This window comes from Nyctereutes procyonoides, unplaced genomic scaffold (assembly GCF_905146905.1).
Source record: "Nyctereutes procyonoides isolate TBG_1078 unplaced genomic scaffold, NYPRO_anot_genome, whole genome shotgun sequence".
NCBI classification, from domain to species: Eukaryota; Metazoa; Chordata; class Mammalia; order Carnivora; family Canidae; genus Nyctereutes; species Nyctereutes procyonoides.
In genome coordinates this window covers 10733522-10753221 of record NW_026575132.1, presented here as the reverse complement: position 1 = coordinate 10753221, position 19700 = coordinate 10733522, and the positions used below count along the sequence as shown (strand labels likewise).

The window sequence follows — 19700 nt, the reverse complement described above, 5'->3', positions numbered from 1 at the left end:
GCCAATCCATGAGCATGGAATATTTTTCCATCTCTTTGTGTCTTCCTCAATTTCTTTCAGAAGTGTTCTATAGTTTTTAGGGTATATTTTGAGAACCATTTGAATGGTAAATGGTTCTCCAACCTTCTATTTTCAGGTTGTAGGTGTCCTTCTGTCTAAAATGAGTCTCTTGTAGACAGCAAATAGATGGGTCCTGCTTTTTTATCCAGTCTGAAACCCTGCGCCTCTTGATGGGGTCATTAAGCCCATTCACGTTCAGAGTTACTATTGACAGATATGAGTTTAGTGTCATCATGATATCTATTTAGTCCTTGTTTTTGTGGATTGTTCCACTGAACTTCTTCTTAAAGGGGAATTTTAAGAGTCCCCCTTAAAATTTCTTGCAGAGCTGGTTTGGAGGTCACATATTCTTTCAGTTCCTGCCTATCTTGGAAGCTCTTTATCTCTCCTTCCATTTTGAATGAGAGCCTTGCTGGATAAAGTATTCTTGGTTGCATGTTCTTCTCATTTAGGACCCTGAATATATCCTGCCAGCCCTTTCTGGCCTGCCAGGTCTCTGTGGAGAGGTCTGCTGTTACCCTAATATTCCTCCCCATGAAAGTCAGGGACTTCTTGTCTCTTGCTGCTTTAAGGATCTTCTCTTTATCTTTGGAATTTGCAAGCTTCACTATTAAATGTCGAGGTGTTGAACGGTTTTTATTGATTTTAGGGGGGATCTCTCTATTTCCTGGATCTGAATGCCTGTTTCCCTTCCCAGATTGGGAAAGTTTTCAGCTAGGATTTGTTCAAATACATATTCTGGCCCTCTGTCCCTTTCGGCGCCCTCGGGAACCCCAATTAAACGTAGGTTTTTCTTCCTTAGAGTGTCATTTATTTCCCTTAATCTGTCTTCATGGTTCTTTAATTGTTTATCTCTTTTTTCCTCAGTTTCCCTCTTTGCCATTAACTTGTCTTCTATGTCACTCACTCGTTCTTCCACCTTGTTAACCCTCGTCGTTAGGACTTCTAGTTTGGATTGCATCTCATTCAATTGATTTTTAATTTCTGCCTGATTGGATCTAAATTCTGCAGTCATGAAGTCTCGTGAGGCCTTAATGCTTTTTTCTAGAGCCACCAGTAGCTGTATAATGGTGCTTCTGAATTGGCTTTCTGACATTGAAGTGTAATCCAGATTTTGTAACTCTGTGGGAAAGAGGGCTGTTTCTGATTCTTTCTTTTGAGGTGAGGTTTTCCTTCTAGTCATTTTGCTCAGTGCAGAGTGGCCAAAAACAAGTTGTATTGGAACACGGGGGAGTATCACTGGTCCGTCTAGCTGGTCTTCTGGGGGAGGGGCCTGCTGTGCTGATTTTCAGGTGTTAGCACTTGGGGGAGCTGCTCTGCCCCTGCCTGCTGCAGGGCTCAGCGGGGGTTGTTTACCCCGTGGGGCCCCAGGAGGAACAGCCGCAGTTGCTATGGCAACTCTGGAAGCCTGGATTCGGCCTCCGCAGGAACTACGGGGCTCGGGGCTCTCGGTCCGCAGGGCCTGGAGGCTCCGGGACGGGGCCGCTGATCTGCTCAGCTCGGGGCAGGAGCGTCCCTGCTGTCCTGGGCCCTCCCGGCCTCTGCCTGTCCCAGGGGAGGCCGGATCCTGGGCTGTGTCCCGGCGCCCTGTGCTCCGGGGCCTGCGCTGTTGGATTTGCGCTCCCGCCCCGCAGCCCCCTCCCTGGAGCCGCTCCCGAGCCCCTCCGAGCTGCTCCGGTGCGCGCTGCAGCCCTTAGGGAGCTCGGGGCACTCTCCTGCGCCCGCAGGTGTCTGTTAGTGTCCCCGGGAGCCCGAGGGCATCCCCGCCCTCCTGGGTCCTGCTCTAACTCCCTGCGAGCCCCTTTCCGCCCGCCCGGGAAGGTTGGTGCAGCTCCTGCTTCTCCGGGACGGGGACGGGGCTCTCCTGTCCTGGGGACACTCGCCCTGGCCCTAGCCCGGCTCCTCGCGGGCCCCTCCCCCTCGGAGGCCTTTTGTTCCTTTATTTCTTTTTCCCCGTCTTCCTACCTTGATAGAAGCGCGGACTCTTCTCACTGTAGCATTCCAGCTGGTCTCTCTTTACATCTCAGGTCGAATTCGTAGATTTTCAGGATGGTTTGAAGGTTATCTAGGTAATTTGGTGGGGACAGGTGATTTGGGGACCCTGCTCTTCCGCCATCTTGCCCCTCCTCCCTAATATCTTAATTTGTAAAAAAAAAAAAAAAAAAAAGATGTCCATCAAAAGAAAGCACACATAGTGTAATTGTACTCACAGAGAGAGGAATAGGAGAAAAGAGGGATAACATTTATCTGCAGCAAGTGGTAAAAATTCAATAAAAGTTGTGAAACTGGTTTGCTGTTTTGTGTCAACTGTTTTACACACAGACTTAAAAATAACCCTGTAAGGAATTGTGATTGTTCCCATCTTATGGATGAAAATATTGAGGTCCGAAGAAGGTAAGAATATTGGGAGGTGTTGCAGGCAGTGTAGACTGGATTGAAACTTCTGTCTGAAGGGCCCTGCATCAAGGGCAAATGGAACCTTCAGTTATTACTTATCTCCTTCTCCAAGCCCAGGCACCCAGGTGACTCGTTATGATGCCAAACACACACATTCCCAAAAGCAAGAAAGCAAGATGCCATCTGCTTGTGGGGGCGGAGAGAAGTGAGAAGAGCAGTTCCCTAGCCATCCCCATATTTCAGTCCTGAAATTGGAAAGGGAACATGGGGAGGCCTTTGGAGAGCCTGGGTCTTGGTGGCCCTCTGGGTAACGAGCCACCATTTTAGTCTGCTCAGGCCGCCATCACTACCCAGACTGGGTGCCTTAAACAACAGTTACTTATTTTCTCATAGTTCTGACAGCCAGAAGTCCAAGATCAAGGTTCGGTGGGTCTGGTTCCTGGTGAAGCTTCTTTCTGGCTTGCAGATGACTGCCTGTCCTTTTGGGTTGGGGCCCAAATCTTATGACCTCATTCAACCATAAAGGCACTGTCTCCAAATAAAACCATACTGGGGGTTAGAACTTCAACATATAAATTCAGGAGGAATACAAATCAATCCATGACACCTACCCTTGCCAATGATGTGGAATGTTGATTTTGAGACAGTAAAATCAGTGTCTGTCTTAGATCCCGGTGTTGCAAGTTAGAAGAATCATGGCTACTTGTGTTGTTATTAGAAAATCACTCCTGTCCTCTGTAAATAGGAATAATAATTGTAGTTTTTCTTCACTTAAAAAAAGCACATAAAACTTCTAGTTACTTCTTAGGAACTAACAGATTCAATGATGTTATAAAATATTGACCTGAAAAATAATCTCTCATAATGGCAGCTATGTTACTTGTTTATCTGTGTCTTTATCTCTATAAAACAGTACTATTTTATAAAATTTTTCATATTGCATATGTTGCTTAAAAAACATTCGTTAAGGACATGGTCTGTAAGGAGGTGGTGATAAGTTTATTGTATGAATTGATAATGTAGCTTATTATACCAATAGTTATTTATACTTTTAGAACATGATAAGACTAATTTTTTAAACTACTATTTATTGTGGTGCCTGGGTGGTTCAATCAATTACGCAACCAGTTCTTGATTTTTGCTCAGGTCATGATCTCATGATCCTGGGATTGAGCCCCATGTTGGGCTCTGTGCTCAGCTCGGAGTCTGCTTGAGATTCTCTCTCTACCTCCCCAATAAATAAATAAATAAATAAATAAATAAATAAATAAATAAAATATTTTTTAAAACCCTTTAAACTACTGTTTCTTGATCACTTCGGAAGTACTGGGCACTGTATTAGGGCACAAGATATACAGTGCTGAAAAAATTATTTTTTCAATACATAAATTCAAATCAACCATTGTGACTTTAAAAGGAAATTTCAGTTCTATTTAATAATTTATCAGGTAACTATTATGTGCAAAATACTGTACTAAGCTCTGTAAAGTAGAAATATTAACAAGTTCTGCTTTCAAGGAGCTATTGAGGAGGGCAAATAAGGCAATTACTCAAATGATTATATTACAAAGTAGAATAGATGTGCAGTAGTAGACAGTTCAAGGGAGTAGGAAGAAAATGCTATGTGGCTCATGGTAGAGATATTCATTTTAGTTAGTGTTTGAGATGGACCCTGAAGCATTACAGGCAAAGAGAATAGCATAAGCAAAGGCGCAGAGGAGGATTCATGGTGGATACTCTAGTGGGAGTATGAGATATGGGAAGGAAAGAAGTAGACCATAGCCTTCAAAGTTGGGTTTGGATCATGTTGTAGAGGGTTTTGAATATTAGGATAGGTGGTTTTAACAATTACATTCTCTTATTCTCCTATGTAGACCCCAGCTAAAGGTAAAAATAGTTAACATTTATTGGGCACTTACCATCTGTCTAAGTTTTTCATACATTATCTCAATTTTCTCTTATATGGTGGATATAACTACCATCTCCACTTGTAGATAATCTTGAGATAAATTAATTGGCCTACCCAAAAAGCTGATGCTTTTAAAATTTTAACCATTTTATGTTATGTAGCCTTCTGTACCATAGATTTTCATTTAATACAGTGCAGTCCTAAAAAAAAAAATACGGTGCAGTCCTTTTTCTCTCTCCAAGTGAGCAAGCATGAGGAATAGTTGTAAGAGTAACGTTATTGTAAGATGGTTTGAGTTTTACTGACTTAAGCTTATACATTGGGAATTTTATTTGTGATACTAATACATTTTAAGTTCCATTTTCCCCTTTCTATCCTCTTTTATAGAAGATGACATGAAGATCGACGAGAAGTGTGTGGAAGCAGGTAACATTTCCTCTTGACAGATTTACCACCAGAAGGAATATGAATCACCTCAGCTATAGATTTTTTTTTTATTTTTATTTTTATTTATTTATTTTTTTTAGCTGTAGATTTTTTTAAAGTAGAGTTGGCCAAATGGGGCCACAGTCCTTTCCTCTGGAAGAAATGTGTAAAATGAACCCTCTCACTGCATCCTTTTTCTGATTCTGGCACTTGGAAGGGAAGCCCAGTTGTGGGAATGCCTCCAGGCTCCAAACCAACCTTCTAGAAAGTGTTCTAGAAAGTAGTGTCTTGGAAGTGATCACAGGAACACTTAGTAACGCTCAGGTGTTAGGTTCAGTAACATTCAGGTGGAGTGTCCGGAAGCCGCCATGCGAAATACTATAAAATATTGAAATGCCAATTTTTAAAAAGCAGCAAATATTATTTGTTATTGTGTGGTAACATCTTCTGATAGATTCTAGTGTAGGTAATTAGTAATGGGTTCCAAATTTTTGAGAAATATATGAAAATGTTTTACATTACTATACTTAAATTTTTTGGTTAATTGGGAAAAGATTTTTCCAAATTTAGTGGCAGAACTAAGATTGGCTCAAGAATCACTAGGGTAATGTTGGGAGACTATTGGAAAGTCTTTAGTCTGATAGGTGAATTTATCTTGGCTTTCTGAGCTAATCTGGGTTTTAGAAATTAAAGAACAATATAAATCTTTAAATAGTGGATATTTAAAAGATTCACATATACTTTCCAGAACAACTACAGAATAATGCTGACGCAGTATTTATGTTATCAAGTACACATTCCGGTTTTGTTTGTTTGTTTTTTCACATTCTGTTTTTTTAAAACTCCCAGCAATACCCATTTCTTTCTATAATTTTTTATTTAAAAATTTTATTAGGTAATATGTTCACATACTTTGAAATTTAAAAACTGCAGAAGTATAGAGTTCCTTTCTTTCCCTGCTCCCCTACTCAGCTTTATTTCTTGAGGCAATAAATACTCTCACTTTCTTGCTGATCCTTCCAGACATACTCTGTTCATACAAAAGCAATGATGTGTATTTTTTTCTCCCTTCCCCACCATCATGCTCACCATTTTTTAAAAAACACCCTTTAAAAAAAGGACTTTTTTGATGATATGCTATACACATTTTTCTGTTTTTGGCTTTTTTCCTTAGCATTATGTATGATTCCATCTTAGTACATAGAAAGCCTCTTCATTTGTTTTTAACAGCACGTTGGTTAAATAATGTGCATTTATACAATCACTTATTGGTAAACTTTCCAGTTACGCCCTATCTCTTCTATTACAAGCAGTGCCACAATGAATAGCTTTGTAAATACCTTATTTCACACATGGGTGAGTATACCCTAGAAGCAGTAAGGCCTGATCCAAGGATGCATGCATTGGTGATGTTGCTGTGTATTTTTAATTGCTCCCCAAATACATTCTAGTTTCTTAATCTTTAATATCTCTTTAAAATGCTAATAACTGTTTTAACTGATGAGAAAGTTGGTTTATATGAAATCTTACATCATCACCTAAAAAGCCTATCTAGTCACACCACTAATACCCGCATTCTCCTTGCCATACCCCCACCCCTCAATGAGGCAGGGTACCTCCCTCCTCCATTTGCAAGCCTCTTCACAGCAAAGCTGTGCCCTGTCTGACATCCATCGGTGTTTCCTATGACCTTCTACCTTTCTCTTCCCTCTGAGCCTCTTTTAATTTTATTTATTCTCTTCTGTTTTATTTATTTTAAGCTCCCGCAGCACCCCTGCTTAATATCACAGCCCGACTCCCTGATGCCATATATCTTCTTTAGGGCTTTAGTGTGCCATAGAGACGCTAATTTCTTGGCCTTGAGTCAGGAAAGAATTTTAGAAGTTCGTGTGTATGCAGAGGCACCAGGTCAGGGAATTAGACTGTTAAAATATAGACTCAGTACGGATAGTAATATAATGACACTTTTGAGGGTTTTTTTTGTTTTTTGTTTTTTTTTTTTTTTGTCTCCATGGGAAACCATAGATGAAGAAACATTTGAATCTGGTAAGTGAAAAATGAGTATTTGGTATTATTTTTAAGAGTCTATTCCAAATTTTGGTATCATTTAAACACATGTTTAGGGACCTCATACAGTAATTGTTTATTAAATACTTCAACAGTATGGTTGTGAGATATTATTAGCTTCACCTTGACCAGTGTTCCTTATTAGACATTTTAGAGCTCTGTGGGAGCATGTTTTGGTTGTCACATTGATTTGGGGCACAACTGGCTTTTAACTGGTAGGAGTCAGGAATGCTAAATGTCCTGGAGTGTGGAGACCATCCTGTGTAATATTTTCATTGTCCTGTCGGACAAAACACATTACAACTATAAATGAGTAGTTCTTTAATACACAGTAGTGATGTACGTTTTCACAAGACATAACATGAAAAGCTCAGTTGTGTAGAAGAGAATCATTATGGAGAGAGACATTTGAATAGAATTAAAGACATTGCCTTGTAATTATTGAATCATTGATTCCACACCTTCTGTCTGCTTCAAACTGATAAGAAATAAACTGGAAAGTGAGGTATCTATACGGATTGATTTTTTTATTTTTCTTTAACATGTTATTTGTTACTATTGATGACACATAGTATCGTCAAGTGTGTGTCCCTCAGACTAAGGTTGACATCATGAGTAACAATATAGGTCTCAGGGTATTTTGCAACTTTTTGGAGCATGTTAACATTCCTCCCCTGCTTCCAAAAGTATATTTTCTCATTTTCTCCATTTTTTCAATCTGTAATTGCTTTGGTATAGTATCCCTACTTCAAATAAGGCAATTTCCTCTTTCTTTTATATAGAAATAAACCTGGTCTGTTACGACTTATCAGAGCTCTTGTTATTCCCACATCTACTGTTTCTTTTCCCTCCTATTTTTCTATACTTCATATAAGGGATATTTTCACTTCCTTTAATCCATGCTTCTTCAGTATAAGTAGCAACTTATAAGCATCGAACAGTTTCTTAGGTCTTCTAGAAAAGTCATGCCTGAGGATTTATATCTTGAAATATACATTTTTAAGATACAAATTAATTCCTTTTAGCTTTTTTCTTCATATTACATATTCTTCATATTCTGGATGGTGGGCCTGAGGCAGGGCCTGACTTCTAGTCCTATTTTTGCTTCTAGAAAGTGGACCCATCGGTAAACCTGTCTGAGCTTCAGTCTTTTTGCCAGTAAGATATGGGGACTGGATCTCATCCTCTTCAAAGCCAGATCTCATATTTTCTAATTGTAAATCAAATTTTATAGGCCTTGTTCCACAATAATTGATTTTTCAGAAATTCTATTATGAAATAGGAAATAGTTTAACAGTTGTCATTTACTTCTATTAAATCCCGAATTTGCTTCATGTGCTGGGAAAAACATCTCCCAGCTATCACAGGGCCTGGACCTTTAAAGTTTTTGCAAAAACAAAAGCCTCTGGGATGATTTCAGGAAATAATTTGAATGTGAAATAAAATGGAAATGAAATATGGAATCCTAAAAAACAAAACAAAACAAAGAATGAATTAAATGTTGATTGAAGAGGCAAAGCAAAATGTAGAAGAATTGAGTATAAGAGCAAAACATGGAAGCAACTTAAATACACTTAAGGAGAATAGTAATCCTGACATTTTTGGCATCTGGCATGAAACTGGAAACATTCTGACAAATTCCGGCCAAATTCTCCATACGGTCCTCTGTGCTGCACAGGCAATATCTTTGAACTCAGGCTTCCATGGTTAGAACCTGCAGCTGCTGACAGATCTACTTGAATCAACCTTTCTGTTTAAGAAAACGGCACTGATTGATCCCTACTCAAAACTGCAGGGGATCCCTGGGTGGCTCAGCGGTTTGGCACCTGCCTTCGGCCCAGGGTGTGATCCTGGAGTCCTGGGATCGAGTCCCACGTCGGGCTCCCTGCATGGAGCCTGCTTCTCCCTCTGCCTGTGTCTCTGCTTCTCTCTATATGTATCTCTCATGAATAAATAAATAAAATCTTTAAAAAAATATATATTTTTTTTGCGATGCATGGGCATCTCTCGGGACAACTGGCACAAGCACCGCAAGACCGGGGGCAAGAGGAAGCCCTACCACAAGAAGCAGAAGTATGAGCTGGGACGCCCCGCGGCCAACACTAAGATTGGCCCCCGCCGCATACACACAGTACGAGTCCCGGGAGGCACTAAGAAGTACCGAGCCTTGAGGCTAGACTTGGGGAACTTCTCCTGGGGCTCGGAGTGTTGTACACGCAAAACCAGGATTATCGATGTTGTCTATAATGCATCCAACAATGAACTGGTCCGCACCAAGACCCTCGTGAAGAACTGTATTGTGCTCTCCCACTATGCACTGCCCCTGGGATGCAAGAAGGGGGCCAAGCTGATGCCTGAGGAGGAAGAGATTTTAAATAAAAAACAAAGAAAATCCAGAAGAAGTATGATGAAAGGAAAAAGAATGCCAAAATCAGCAGTCTTCTGGAGGAGCAGTTCCAACAGGGCAAGCTTCTTGCATGCATCGCTTGGAGACCAGGCCAGTGCGGCCGGGCAGATGGCTATGTGCTATGTGCTATGTGCCATCTTTTTTTTTTTATGCTTTTCATTTTATTTTATAGCCTTTCAACTCCCATGTGAAGTATAACAGATATGTTACAGAGAAGTGACTCATCTACATCTAACAGACCTTAAACAGTCTGGGCATAAAACACCTAAAGCTAAGAGGCCCAAGCCTAGTCACTCTGAGGCCTTCATTTTACTTTTTTTTTTTTTAAGATTTTATTTATTTATCCATAGACACAGAGAGAGGCAGAGACACAGACAGAGAGAGAAGCAGGCTCCATGCAGGGAGCCGGATGTGGGACTCGATCCCAGGTCTCCAGGATCACACCCTGGGCTGCAGGTGGCGCCAAACCGCTGCGCCACCGGGGCTCCCCATTTTACTTTTAAAAAGAACATCAGGTTCTTCAAATCAGGGACACCGCCACCAGGAACCATCTTCATCATCATCATTATAATCGCGCTTAATGATGAGGTGTGGATTGCTAATTCGCACAGCTTCCAGCAGCTTCTGAGCTTCCTCATCAAATGCTTCTTTGCACACCCCCAGAACTTTCAGTTTACATTCAGGAGACTTCAAGACTTCACATAACTTCATCATTCCTTCATACCCTAAAGTATTCTGTTTCAGGTTTATTTTTATCAGGTTTTGGTTGCTTCTAAGAGTAGATGAGAGATCCTGACAGCACAGGGAGGTCAAACCACAGTATTCCAATCCAAGCCTCTGAATATTGCAGTTTGGATGTCTCAAAGCCTCACACCGAATTTTTACTCCATCATCCCGCAGGTCATTGTGCCCAAGGTCAGGTTCTGTAGGTGTGAGTTGTTATCCATTGTACTGGTTTTAAAAATTAAGTGTGTAGTAGATTCTATCAATTTAATTTCATAAGAGTAGGGAGATTGCTATAAATATTGGTCATTAAAAAAGATGTCAAGACAAAAAAAAAAGATGTCAAGACAGATGGAGTTGGGAACCATGCACTTAAATTATTTACCTATCATTTATGTTGTTTCTAAATTTCCTGTTTTCAGTTAGATAGTTGGTCTATTAGGATACGTACACTTGGCTCTATGTTTGGGACTGGTTTAATTTTTAATTCCTCTGGATTATAGTTCTTCTTTAAAAAAAAAAGATTTTATTTATTTGAGAGTAAGCACAAGCAGGGAGAGGGACAAGCAGACTCCATGCTGAGCACAGATCCTGACACGGGGTTTAATCTTAGGACCCTGAGATCATGACCTGAGCTGAAGGCAGATGCTTAACTGACGGAGCCACCTAGTCCTTCTTTGCTCTATGTTCAACTCCTCATTTTTCTGGAAGAGAGTCCATACACTAAAACTGTGGTTGAGGCTTAGAAGTATTTGGGGCATCTGTGAGGGGAGAGACAGCATGGTGTAATGGTTAGAGCCAGGAACTGGAGCCAGAGTGTCCAAGTAGGAATCTTGCTCCATTACTCATTACCTGTGGCTTCTCCATCACTTCACCTCTCTGCCCTTCACTTGCTCCATGTCTAAAGTGGGAAAAATAACTTCTATAAGTAAAGTGCTTAAAATATGTGACCCTGGGGTGCTTGCTAGCACTATTGTGAATCTTGCTCTGGACGAGCATGCAGCAGTTGTTTCTCTAATAACTACAGAGGAAAGTGTGCAGCTGCCTTAGTTACTGTGACCTGCCCCTTTTGGACTCCTCATAGTCAAAAGATTGAGTACTCTCAACTACATTTGAGCTCAGGTCACTTAGAGGGTCAATGAAGGAACAGTTAACACCCAGCTGGCAAGTTTTTTAAGTAAATAATTCTTGATATTTATTCATGATGCTTAATTCTGTTACTTAGAGCTCTTATTGGGTAGTTCAGTTTCTTCAGTTTTGGTCTCAACTCTTTCTCCAAATGCAGTATCATGTGACCTCCTTGAATTTCTCCAGGAGGTGATGATACAGTGTAATTAGGAATGTCATAAAAAGAATAGCAACAGAGAAGATGGATGTTTTAAGATATCTAGATAACAGGGGCGCCTGGGTGCTTAGTCGGGTAAGAATCTGTCTTTGGTTCACGTCATGATCCTGGGGTCCTGGGATCCAGCCCCACATGGAGCCCTGCATGGAGCTCCCAGCTCAGTGGAGAGCCTGCCTCTCCCTCTCCCTCTGCCCTTCTTCCCCTCCATGCATGTCTTCTCTCTCTCTCTCAGTTGCTTGCTCTCTCACTCTCAAATAAAATCTTAAAGAAAAGATAAATTCTTTTAAAAAATCTAGAAAAAAGTATGCTGTGTGTTCAGTTCCCCCTGTCTCCAGTGGACCAGCTGGAGATGGACATGTGTCACTGGACCCATGAGGGGTAAGGAATGAGGATATTGAAGCAGAATGCTGCTGAAGTGCCCGCTGGGCAGGACTGCGTATACAGCCTCTGTGAGAGGAGAATGGAGGCTCGCAGCACTTGCCTTCCTATGATTTCTGTCTCTCAAGCCTTATTTTGTAAGTCTTCCTAGATAAAAAGCCCTTGGGGAAAATATAGATAAGTAACTTGCAGAAAGTTATTTATTGTTCTCTGAGCAGCACAGTCTGGTTCTGTGAGTTCCTGGTCCCCTGTAGTATGTTGTGCGTTTGTCTTGCCAGGCCTACCTGTGTTCCAGCCTTCCCTAGGGTGACCTGAATGCCTCACCTTTGTCATTTGTCTTTGTTGGATGACCGACTTGATCTTCTCAAAGACTTAATGTTTTCATGTATTTTTCTTCACTGACCCAAATCTCCAGAGGAACTTTCAGAAGGTAATTGTTTGTTTTCATTTCCTGGATAAGCCACATAGAGCTATATTTAAGACCTTTCAGTGCCTCATGCTTGACAGGATACCTTTTAAGATAAGACATATTTTAAGGGTGAAATCAGTGATGAGATATTCAATTTCATAGAAAATATTTAAAAATGAACAATGAGGGGCAGCCCAGGTGGCTCAGTGGTTTAGCGCTGCCTTCAGCCTGGGGAGTGATCCTGGAGTCCTGGGATCGAGTCCCACGTCAGGCTCCCTGAATGGAGCCTGCTTCTCCCTCTGCCTGTGTCTCTGCCTCTCTCTCTCTGTCTCTCGTGAATAAATAAATAAAATCTTAAAAAAATAAAAATAAAATAAAAATGAACAATGAAAGTAGTTAAGCTTTATGAATATATTCCTAAGTAAATGTTTCCATGAGAGACTCTTAACGATAGAGAACAACTGAAGATTACTGGAGGGGATGGACTAAATGGGTGATGGGTATTGAGGAGGACACTAGTAGTGATGAATCACAAAATTCTACTCATGAAGCCAATATTACACTGGATGTTAACTAACTAGAATTTAAATAAAAAATTGAAAAAGAAAAAAAACTGCTGACATTTCATTTAGAAAAATATACTTCACAGAAGATGGAATCAATATTGGTGTGTTTTCTTTAAAATATATGTTTAAAAAAGGTTAAGAGGAAAAGATTGTATATGTTCATTTTATGAACAGTGGCTCTTTATACATTTCAATGATCAGAACAGAATTGCTAAGTGAAAGGAATATCTATTAGTAAAAAGTAATTTGAAAATGACATTTTTATAACTTTTTTTCCCTGGAGTTTGTAAGAATTTTTCTGAGACCCCAGGGGAAGCAGAGGAGGAATTTAAATAAGTTCTAGGTGCTTCAGAGCCACTGGGATCAGTATTCCTCACCCTTGTCTCTCAGATTCCTGGACAGTCAGTTACAATTAGCAGCAACAGAGCAAATACTAATTTTATACAGAATAAACCATTTTATCAGGGAGAAAATAAAAACTCACCTCTAACAAAGGAATTAATTATAGGTCCTGCAGAATACCATTTCTACAAGTTTAAGCCAAAGCCAGTTCATCTGTTTCCTTTTAGAAGTCAGTTTTCTTTGGGTACTTTAAAAAATGTATACCTAATTTTTATTTATTTTTACTGTGACACACTATCTTTCTTATAACTTTAAACAAGCCTAAAATAGCTTTTTGTTTCAATTATACTTGACAGAGTATAGTCAGTGTATTGATAAAATTCTGAAGTGCGTTTCCACATGGTTTGGTGCATGTGATAGACTGGAGAGTGCTTAGGACAGTCTTCAAATAAGCCATTCAAGATGAATTCAGCTGTGCTGACATCTACTGAAATGGTGTCACTTGCAGATTTGAAGATAATTTCATGCATCTGTTCTAAGTAAACTTCTCCTTCTCCTCCTTTGCTTATTCTGTTCCTGCCATGCTCTGTGTTCCAGACAAGGAGGAATTTGTTGGCTCTGGTCAGAAGTTCTTTATCGGTAGGTAATGATTAATAAGAGGTGGGTCTTTGTCACTTGTCAAGTTTTGTTCCTACCATCCTGACTCTTCTGAAAGCTTCCCTTGCTGATGCACATTTCCAAACTTATTCCTTATTCTGGTTTCCCTCTATCAGCCAATTCCTTTTTTGGGGTCAGTATTTTTCTATGTTGATGATTCATTATAATTCATCTGGTTTCCACTGGATATCTCTTAATTATCCATCAAAACAAACCTTTTGTTTTCTTCCAAAATGTTGTATGACATATTTAATTTACTCTAAAGAGGCCAGTTCTCTGACTACTAAACTTAGTTTTGATGCCCACATTACTATAATCTGTCAACTTGGCAGAGTTTTCTGAAGAACCCACTTAAGGGCTCATGTAAACCCATGCCGGGCTCCTCCAAAAGACAGTAGGGGAACAGCAGGGTCTATAAAGTGAAATATTGGCTCTTTGGGCCTGAATGAACGTTGGAATCATTGAGAGAACTTTAAAAAAAAGCTGAGGCCACTTTTCTGTATCCCCTTGAGAATAACTCAACCCCAATGCCATTAAGGCTAAAAGAGTAGACGTTTGCAAAAAGGTGGGGAAGAAGCAGCCTGGGGTGGGGCATCCCTGAGCAGTGTGAGGAGAACATTTGTGCAGGGGATGATGGTGGCCTGGAACATGTTGTCAGAGCCAGAGCAAAGTGAGGAGAACAGCTGCCATCACCTGGCCTCTGATACCTCACAGCCTCTACAAAACAGCCTTCTCACCTAGCTTGGGCTCTGACACTTTCTGCCCAGTTGCTGATACCATCCATACCTTGTCCTGCACAGGTGCTTTTGACAAATACAATAAGTAAGTGTATTGAGGACAATCAGTCACTGTTAGAAAAAGGAGTTACACATTGGAAAGGCTGGGGGTGGGTGGCTGGAATGAATCCTGTAGTGTTGAGCTGGCATTGTAGGTATTGGTGTGAATACACGGTGTTCTAGTTCTATCTATACAGGAAGGACATGGGAACAGCTCTTTTTTGAAAATGCCAAAAAGCCCTGTGATTCGGTGGGCAGATTAGGCAGGATTCTAGGAGTTCAGAAATCATGGTTAGTATCCAACTCTGCCACTGGATGACACAGTTGTGACCAGCCAGCTAACCTGTCTATGTCTTAGTGAATCCATCTGAAAAATGTGAGTAATCAGCCAGCTCCACTGTTTCCATTCTAATCCTCCCTCACTTGGGGCACTGCAAGGGACTCCTAACTACTCTCCTGTGAGCCCACACTTTACATCCTCCCCACAGCAATGGAGGACTTCTTCAGAAACATAAACCACATCACACCCATTTCTCTACCACCCAGTGACTTCCCATCCCACTTGGACCACAATACAACACTCTGCTGGAGCTCCCTGCCACCTTCCCTGCCTCCTCTCCAACCCTGTTTCCTACCATTCTCCCTACTGCTCACCACTCTGCTTCACTAGGGTCTCCTCAACACTGTGCTTCCCCAACACTCCCAAAACACTCCTTTCTCTGCACCTTAGCAGTTGCTGTTCCCTTAGCCTGGGTTGCATTTCCCCTAGAAGCCTCCTCACTTAGCTCCATTACTTCATTTCCACCTCTGCTCAACGTCACTTTTCCCCACACACTGTAATTGAACTGCCTGCAACAAGAAGCCCCCCATCACTCTTTATCCAGCGACCCTTCCTCTAAGCACTTATTTTTGTAGATGTGTTTACTTCTGACTCTCCTCCATGGAATGCAAATGTCAGGAGGAAGTGGGTTTGATGTAGTTGACCACTAGAACCCCAGCACCTGGCACATGATGGGCACTGGGTGCACCTTAGCAACCTGTGGGGCACTTTGCTACCTTTCCTTTGCGTTGCTTCCTATTCTCTGCCTTCAGACAGGCATGAATATGTTAATTAACACTTGCTGATCACAGTCACCACAGGCTCCATCAGGTGTGGAAGGAGAAGTGCTCTCTCCTGCCTGGATGTGACGTCGTGTGCCTTCCTGCCTTCCCAGCTGGCTTCCGCCGCAGCATGCGCCTTTGTCGCCGCAAGTCTCACCTGGGCCAACTGCGAGCCGCAGAGGTGTGCAAGGCTGGCGGCTGCCTCAGTGCGCTGGCCGCCCCATACGAGGAGGTGGTCAGGTACCAACGACGCCCTTCAGACAAGAACCGTCTCATTGTGCTCGTGGGTACGTCCCTGAAAACAGTGTCTCTCTTCCATAGTGAAGTTCTTCCTCCAGACTCAGTTGTTTTGCGTTGGGAGTAGTGGCAAAAGTAGAATTCTTTAGGGACTCCCATATGAACATCTTTTTTAAAAATCATGTTTTATTTGTATGTGTTTATAAATAAAACTTTGTTGTCTCTTGCTTTTATTGTCTATGGTTGAATGTGGTATGCCCTGGTATATCCGTACTGGGGTAATAACAGGTTGTATTATGACGAAGCTTTTTTTTTTTTTTAAACCTGTTTAGAGTTTGTTCTATAAGCATAGATGAGTATGCCCCCAGATGCATTATCAATCAGTATCAGACATAAAAATCCTTAAAATCTCTTTCCCTAAGAAATTTGTAATCACCTTCTTTCGAAAAGTGTTCAACACCTTTTGGACTGTAGCTATGGTGCTAAAGAATGGCAAATATAGTACTGGGGTGCCCTGCTTTTGTGACCAAGAGCTCTGCCAAGCTGGGTCCCTGCAGCAGTAATAACTTCGATCTTGCTGCCATCTCTGTGTATTCCAATTGTGATTAAGGGAGAGGGAGGTGGGCCCTGTAGAACAGAACAACATGCCTTACAGCCAGGACCAGCTTTGCAAGGCTTGGGGCAAAAACAAAATACAAGAGCTTCTTAAAAAATGATTGACATTTCGGGGAGCCTGGGTGATACAGTTGGTTAAGCCTCTGACTATTGGTTTCAGCTCAGGTCCTGATCTCAGGGTTGTGAGATCGATGACCTGTGAGCCCCTGCCTTGGGCTCTGCACTGGGCATGGAGCCTGCTTAAGATTCTCTCTCCCTCTTCCTCTGTCCCTCCCAATCATGTGTTCTCTCTCTCTCAAATAAATAAATAAATAAATCTTTAAAAATTAACATTTCAAGATGGCAAAAAAAGAGCATGAAACCAAGTGTAGATCCTAAGCATGGGACCTATATAACTGCATGGAGTCAGCCCTGACTTCAGTTGCCCATGAGGCATTGACTCACTACCTATTAGGATATGTGCTCAAATTCTGTAAGACACAGAACCCGTAATTCTAGGGGCTGATTTCTGGGTTGTGATGTGATAGATACTTCATCTGACAGGAAAAGTAGGTTGTGTCAGGTTATCTGAAATGAGGCCAGCGAATTCTCATAGTACCCAACATGAGACTTGGTGTTTCTGGGATGTTGAAGAAGTGTGGGTCACTCTGTGGGTCACCAGAAAAATTCCTAAGAGCTTTCTGGAATTGTTTCAGTTTGTGAGAAGAGAAGATATGTAATTTCCCTAATTGCTCTCAAATTTCTTCAACAGAAGAACTGAAATGATTACATCACCACATCTAATGATTTCTGTATGTGGCTTTTTGTGTTTAGGACCTTCTGGCGTTGGAGTCAATGAACTGAGAAGACAGCTTATTGAACTTAATCCTAACCATTTCCAAAGTGCTGTGCCACGTACGTGTAGTTTCTCTTTCCTAGCAGTTGATGTTTTGGTCAAACTGTCTTTGCGTCCACAGGTGCACTGATCTCACTTAACTACGCCATACCATATTTGCTGTAAAAAGATGAAACACAAGGGATAGTCCTTATATAATATTTATAAATTGATTCATTGGCATGTGGCTGGCTAGGCTTTTGAAAAGTTACTGTTTCTTTTCCATTTCTTAGCAGTCATATAGATGATACTTCAGGAAAACTAATATTTAGTAATAATAGCTAAGTAATAATAATACTATCTTCCTGGCACTGTGCTTGGCTCTTTAAATATCTTATCTTATTTTTAAAATTTTAATATATGCAGATATAATTTTATATAAATCTGTAAGTATGATTATACCATCCATGGCAGGAAAGAGCATTTGCATGTGGGTGCTTCCCCTTCACTTCAATGCAAGACAGGAACTTAGAGAGACCACTTAAGAACTTAGTATGTGTTCTGTGCAGTTTGGGGGACAGAATTATACTTGAAAAATCTAAAAATTTAGAGGAGTGGCCAAGGGCTGCAGTTTGGGAAGCAGCTGCTCTTTTAGAAATCACAGATGACTAACTGGGATAGAGATGGATTTGAGATACCCAGTGGTAGTGGTGGTGGTGGTAGGGTTTGCAGAATAACCCATGCATCCTCTAGGAGAACAGAGACAAATTTAAATATCTGCCAAGTCGAAAAGAAACCTGTAGTATCCAGCATCACCATCAGCATCAGTAAGTAAGAATTTTCCTGCTCTTTCTTCTCCTTTCTGCATTCTAGCCTTGGGCAGTTGTAAAACTGGGAGGGAACTACTACTGTTCAATGAAAGAGAAGAGAAGAAGTGAATCCTACACCCTTTCCTGACTTGTGGCTTCTCTAACTGCAGCTTCCATGGCTATAGCAAGTCTGAGCCAAGAGAAGCCTAAAATGGAAATGAAATTCATAATTTTGATTATTACATAGGAATGGAATTTTAGTTATTAGATTGAGACTGTGTTTTGTGGCACGAATGTGGGTTATTTTTTTTTTTAACTGAGCATAATCGGATGAGTTGTGGTAACTGCTATATTTTCATCCAGGACCAGGGGAAGGTCTTGTCCCACAGAAGGCAGTGGATGACAGGAAAATGTTGCTTTATGATTACATACCATAGGTCATGCTTTCCAAACACTATTTACATATGTAAGAATGGACATTGATCTCCAACACAAAAACTACAAAAGAAATCACCATTTTTCAATAATCTGGATAAAAATCAAATTCCCACAGAACATAGAAGAACTGTAAGAAGTATAGCTAGCAATCATTCAAAGTGAGAAAATGTTGCCCATATTTTGCTTTTTAAATTGAGTGAATAGTTTTAAGACGAATACCTCTAGTTATTAACCAGTTCACAGATTTTTAGCCTACCATATAAAATAAAGTCCAACAGAAGCCACAGAGAAGGAGTCATCTTAGGTTTATATTTACATAATTTATTTATATATTTTTAAAGATTTAATTTATTTACTTGAGATAGAGAGCAGGAGAAAGCACAAGCAGGAGGAGGGGCAAAGAGGGAAGCAGGCTCCCCGCTGAGCAGGATGCCCAATGGTGGGGCTCCATCCTAGGATCCTAGGATCATAACCTGAGCTGAAGGCAGACACTTAACTGACTGAGCCACCCAGGTGACCCTTTATATAATTTATTATAATGTGACAACTATAGTATTTTACTGGAATTTTTTTTCAATGCAAAGCTGTAGGAGAAGTGGCATAAGTGTAGGAACTCTAAGGATCTGTGGAGAGGCTTGAATAAAGAAAAAACAGGAGCGTCTGGGTGGCTCAGTTGGTTGAGCGTCTGACTCCTGGTTTTGGCTCAGGTTGTGGTCTTGGGGTCATAAGATCAAACCCCGCATGGGCTCTGCACTCAGTATGGAGTCTGCTTGAGATTCTTTCCCTCACCTTTTCCCTCTGCCTCTCTTTCCCACTTGTACATGCATGCATGCATGTGTGTGTGCCCTCTCTCTAAAATGAATAAATAAAAAAATATTAAAAAATAAAATAAAACAAAATGAATAAATAAAATCCTTTGAAGAAGAGAGAGAAAACAAAAATAACCCTCAGATGACATTTGCTTTTTGAGTGTCTTAAATGTTCATAACTCCTTTTATCATTTAGGGCTTATTTCAAGCTCCTACTTGGTCATTTCCATGCATCGATATTATCAAGAATTCATCTATTTCATTCTTAAACTTTGGCAAATGCAAATATACCATTTTTTAAATGAACACAGAGGATTTGTGGTAATGCAGATTAAGGAGCTTGCAGCTTTGCAATATATACATAGGACACGGGGTTGGAACTATGTTTTATTTATCGTTGTGTTCTAAGAACCTA

General features: G+C 40.8%; 1 protein-coding gene and 1 pseudogene across 1 annotated transcript in view; both read left to right on the top strand.

Moving 5' to 3' along the window:
- The window catches only part of MPP4 (MAGUK p55 scaffold protein 4), a 43533-nt gene that overhangs the window by 19016 nt on the left and 4817 nt on the right, over nucleotides 1-19700 (top strand). Inside the window, exons 13-18 of the mRNA XM_055344984.1 lie at nucleotides 4754-4792; nucleotides 6818-6838; nucleotides 12128-12142; nucleotides 13627-13668; nucleotides 15677-15850; nucleotides 17229-17309. Of these exons, the coding sequence (XP_055200959.1) occupies nucleotides 4754-4792; nucleotides 6818-6838; nucleotides 12128-12142; nucleotides 13627-13668; nucleotides 15677-15850; nucleotides 17229-17309 (372 nt within the window). The remainder of the gene's footprint in view (nucleotides 1-4753; nucleotides 4793-6817; nucleotides 6839-12127; nucleotides 12143-13626; nucleotides 13669-15676; nucleotides 15851-17228; nucleotides 17310-19700) is intronic.
- On the top strand, nucleotides 8856-9457 carry LOC129523051 (40S ribosomal protein S8-like; annotated as a pseudogene).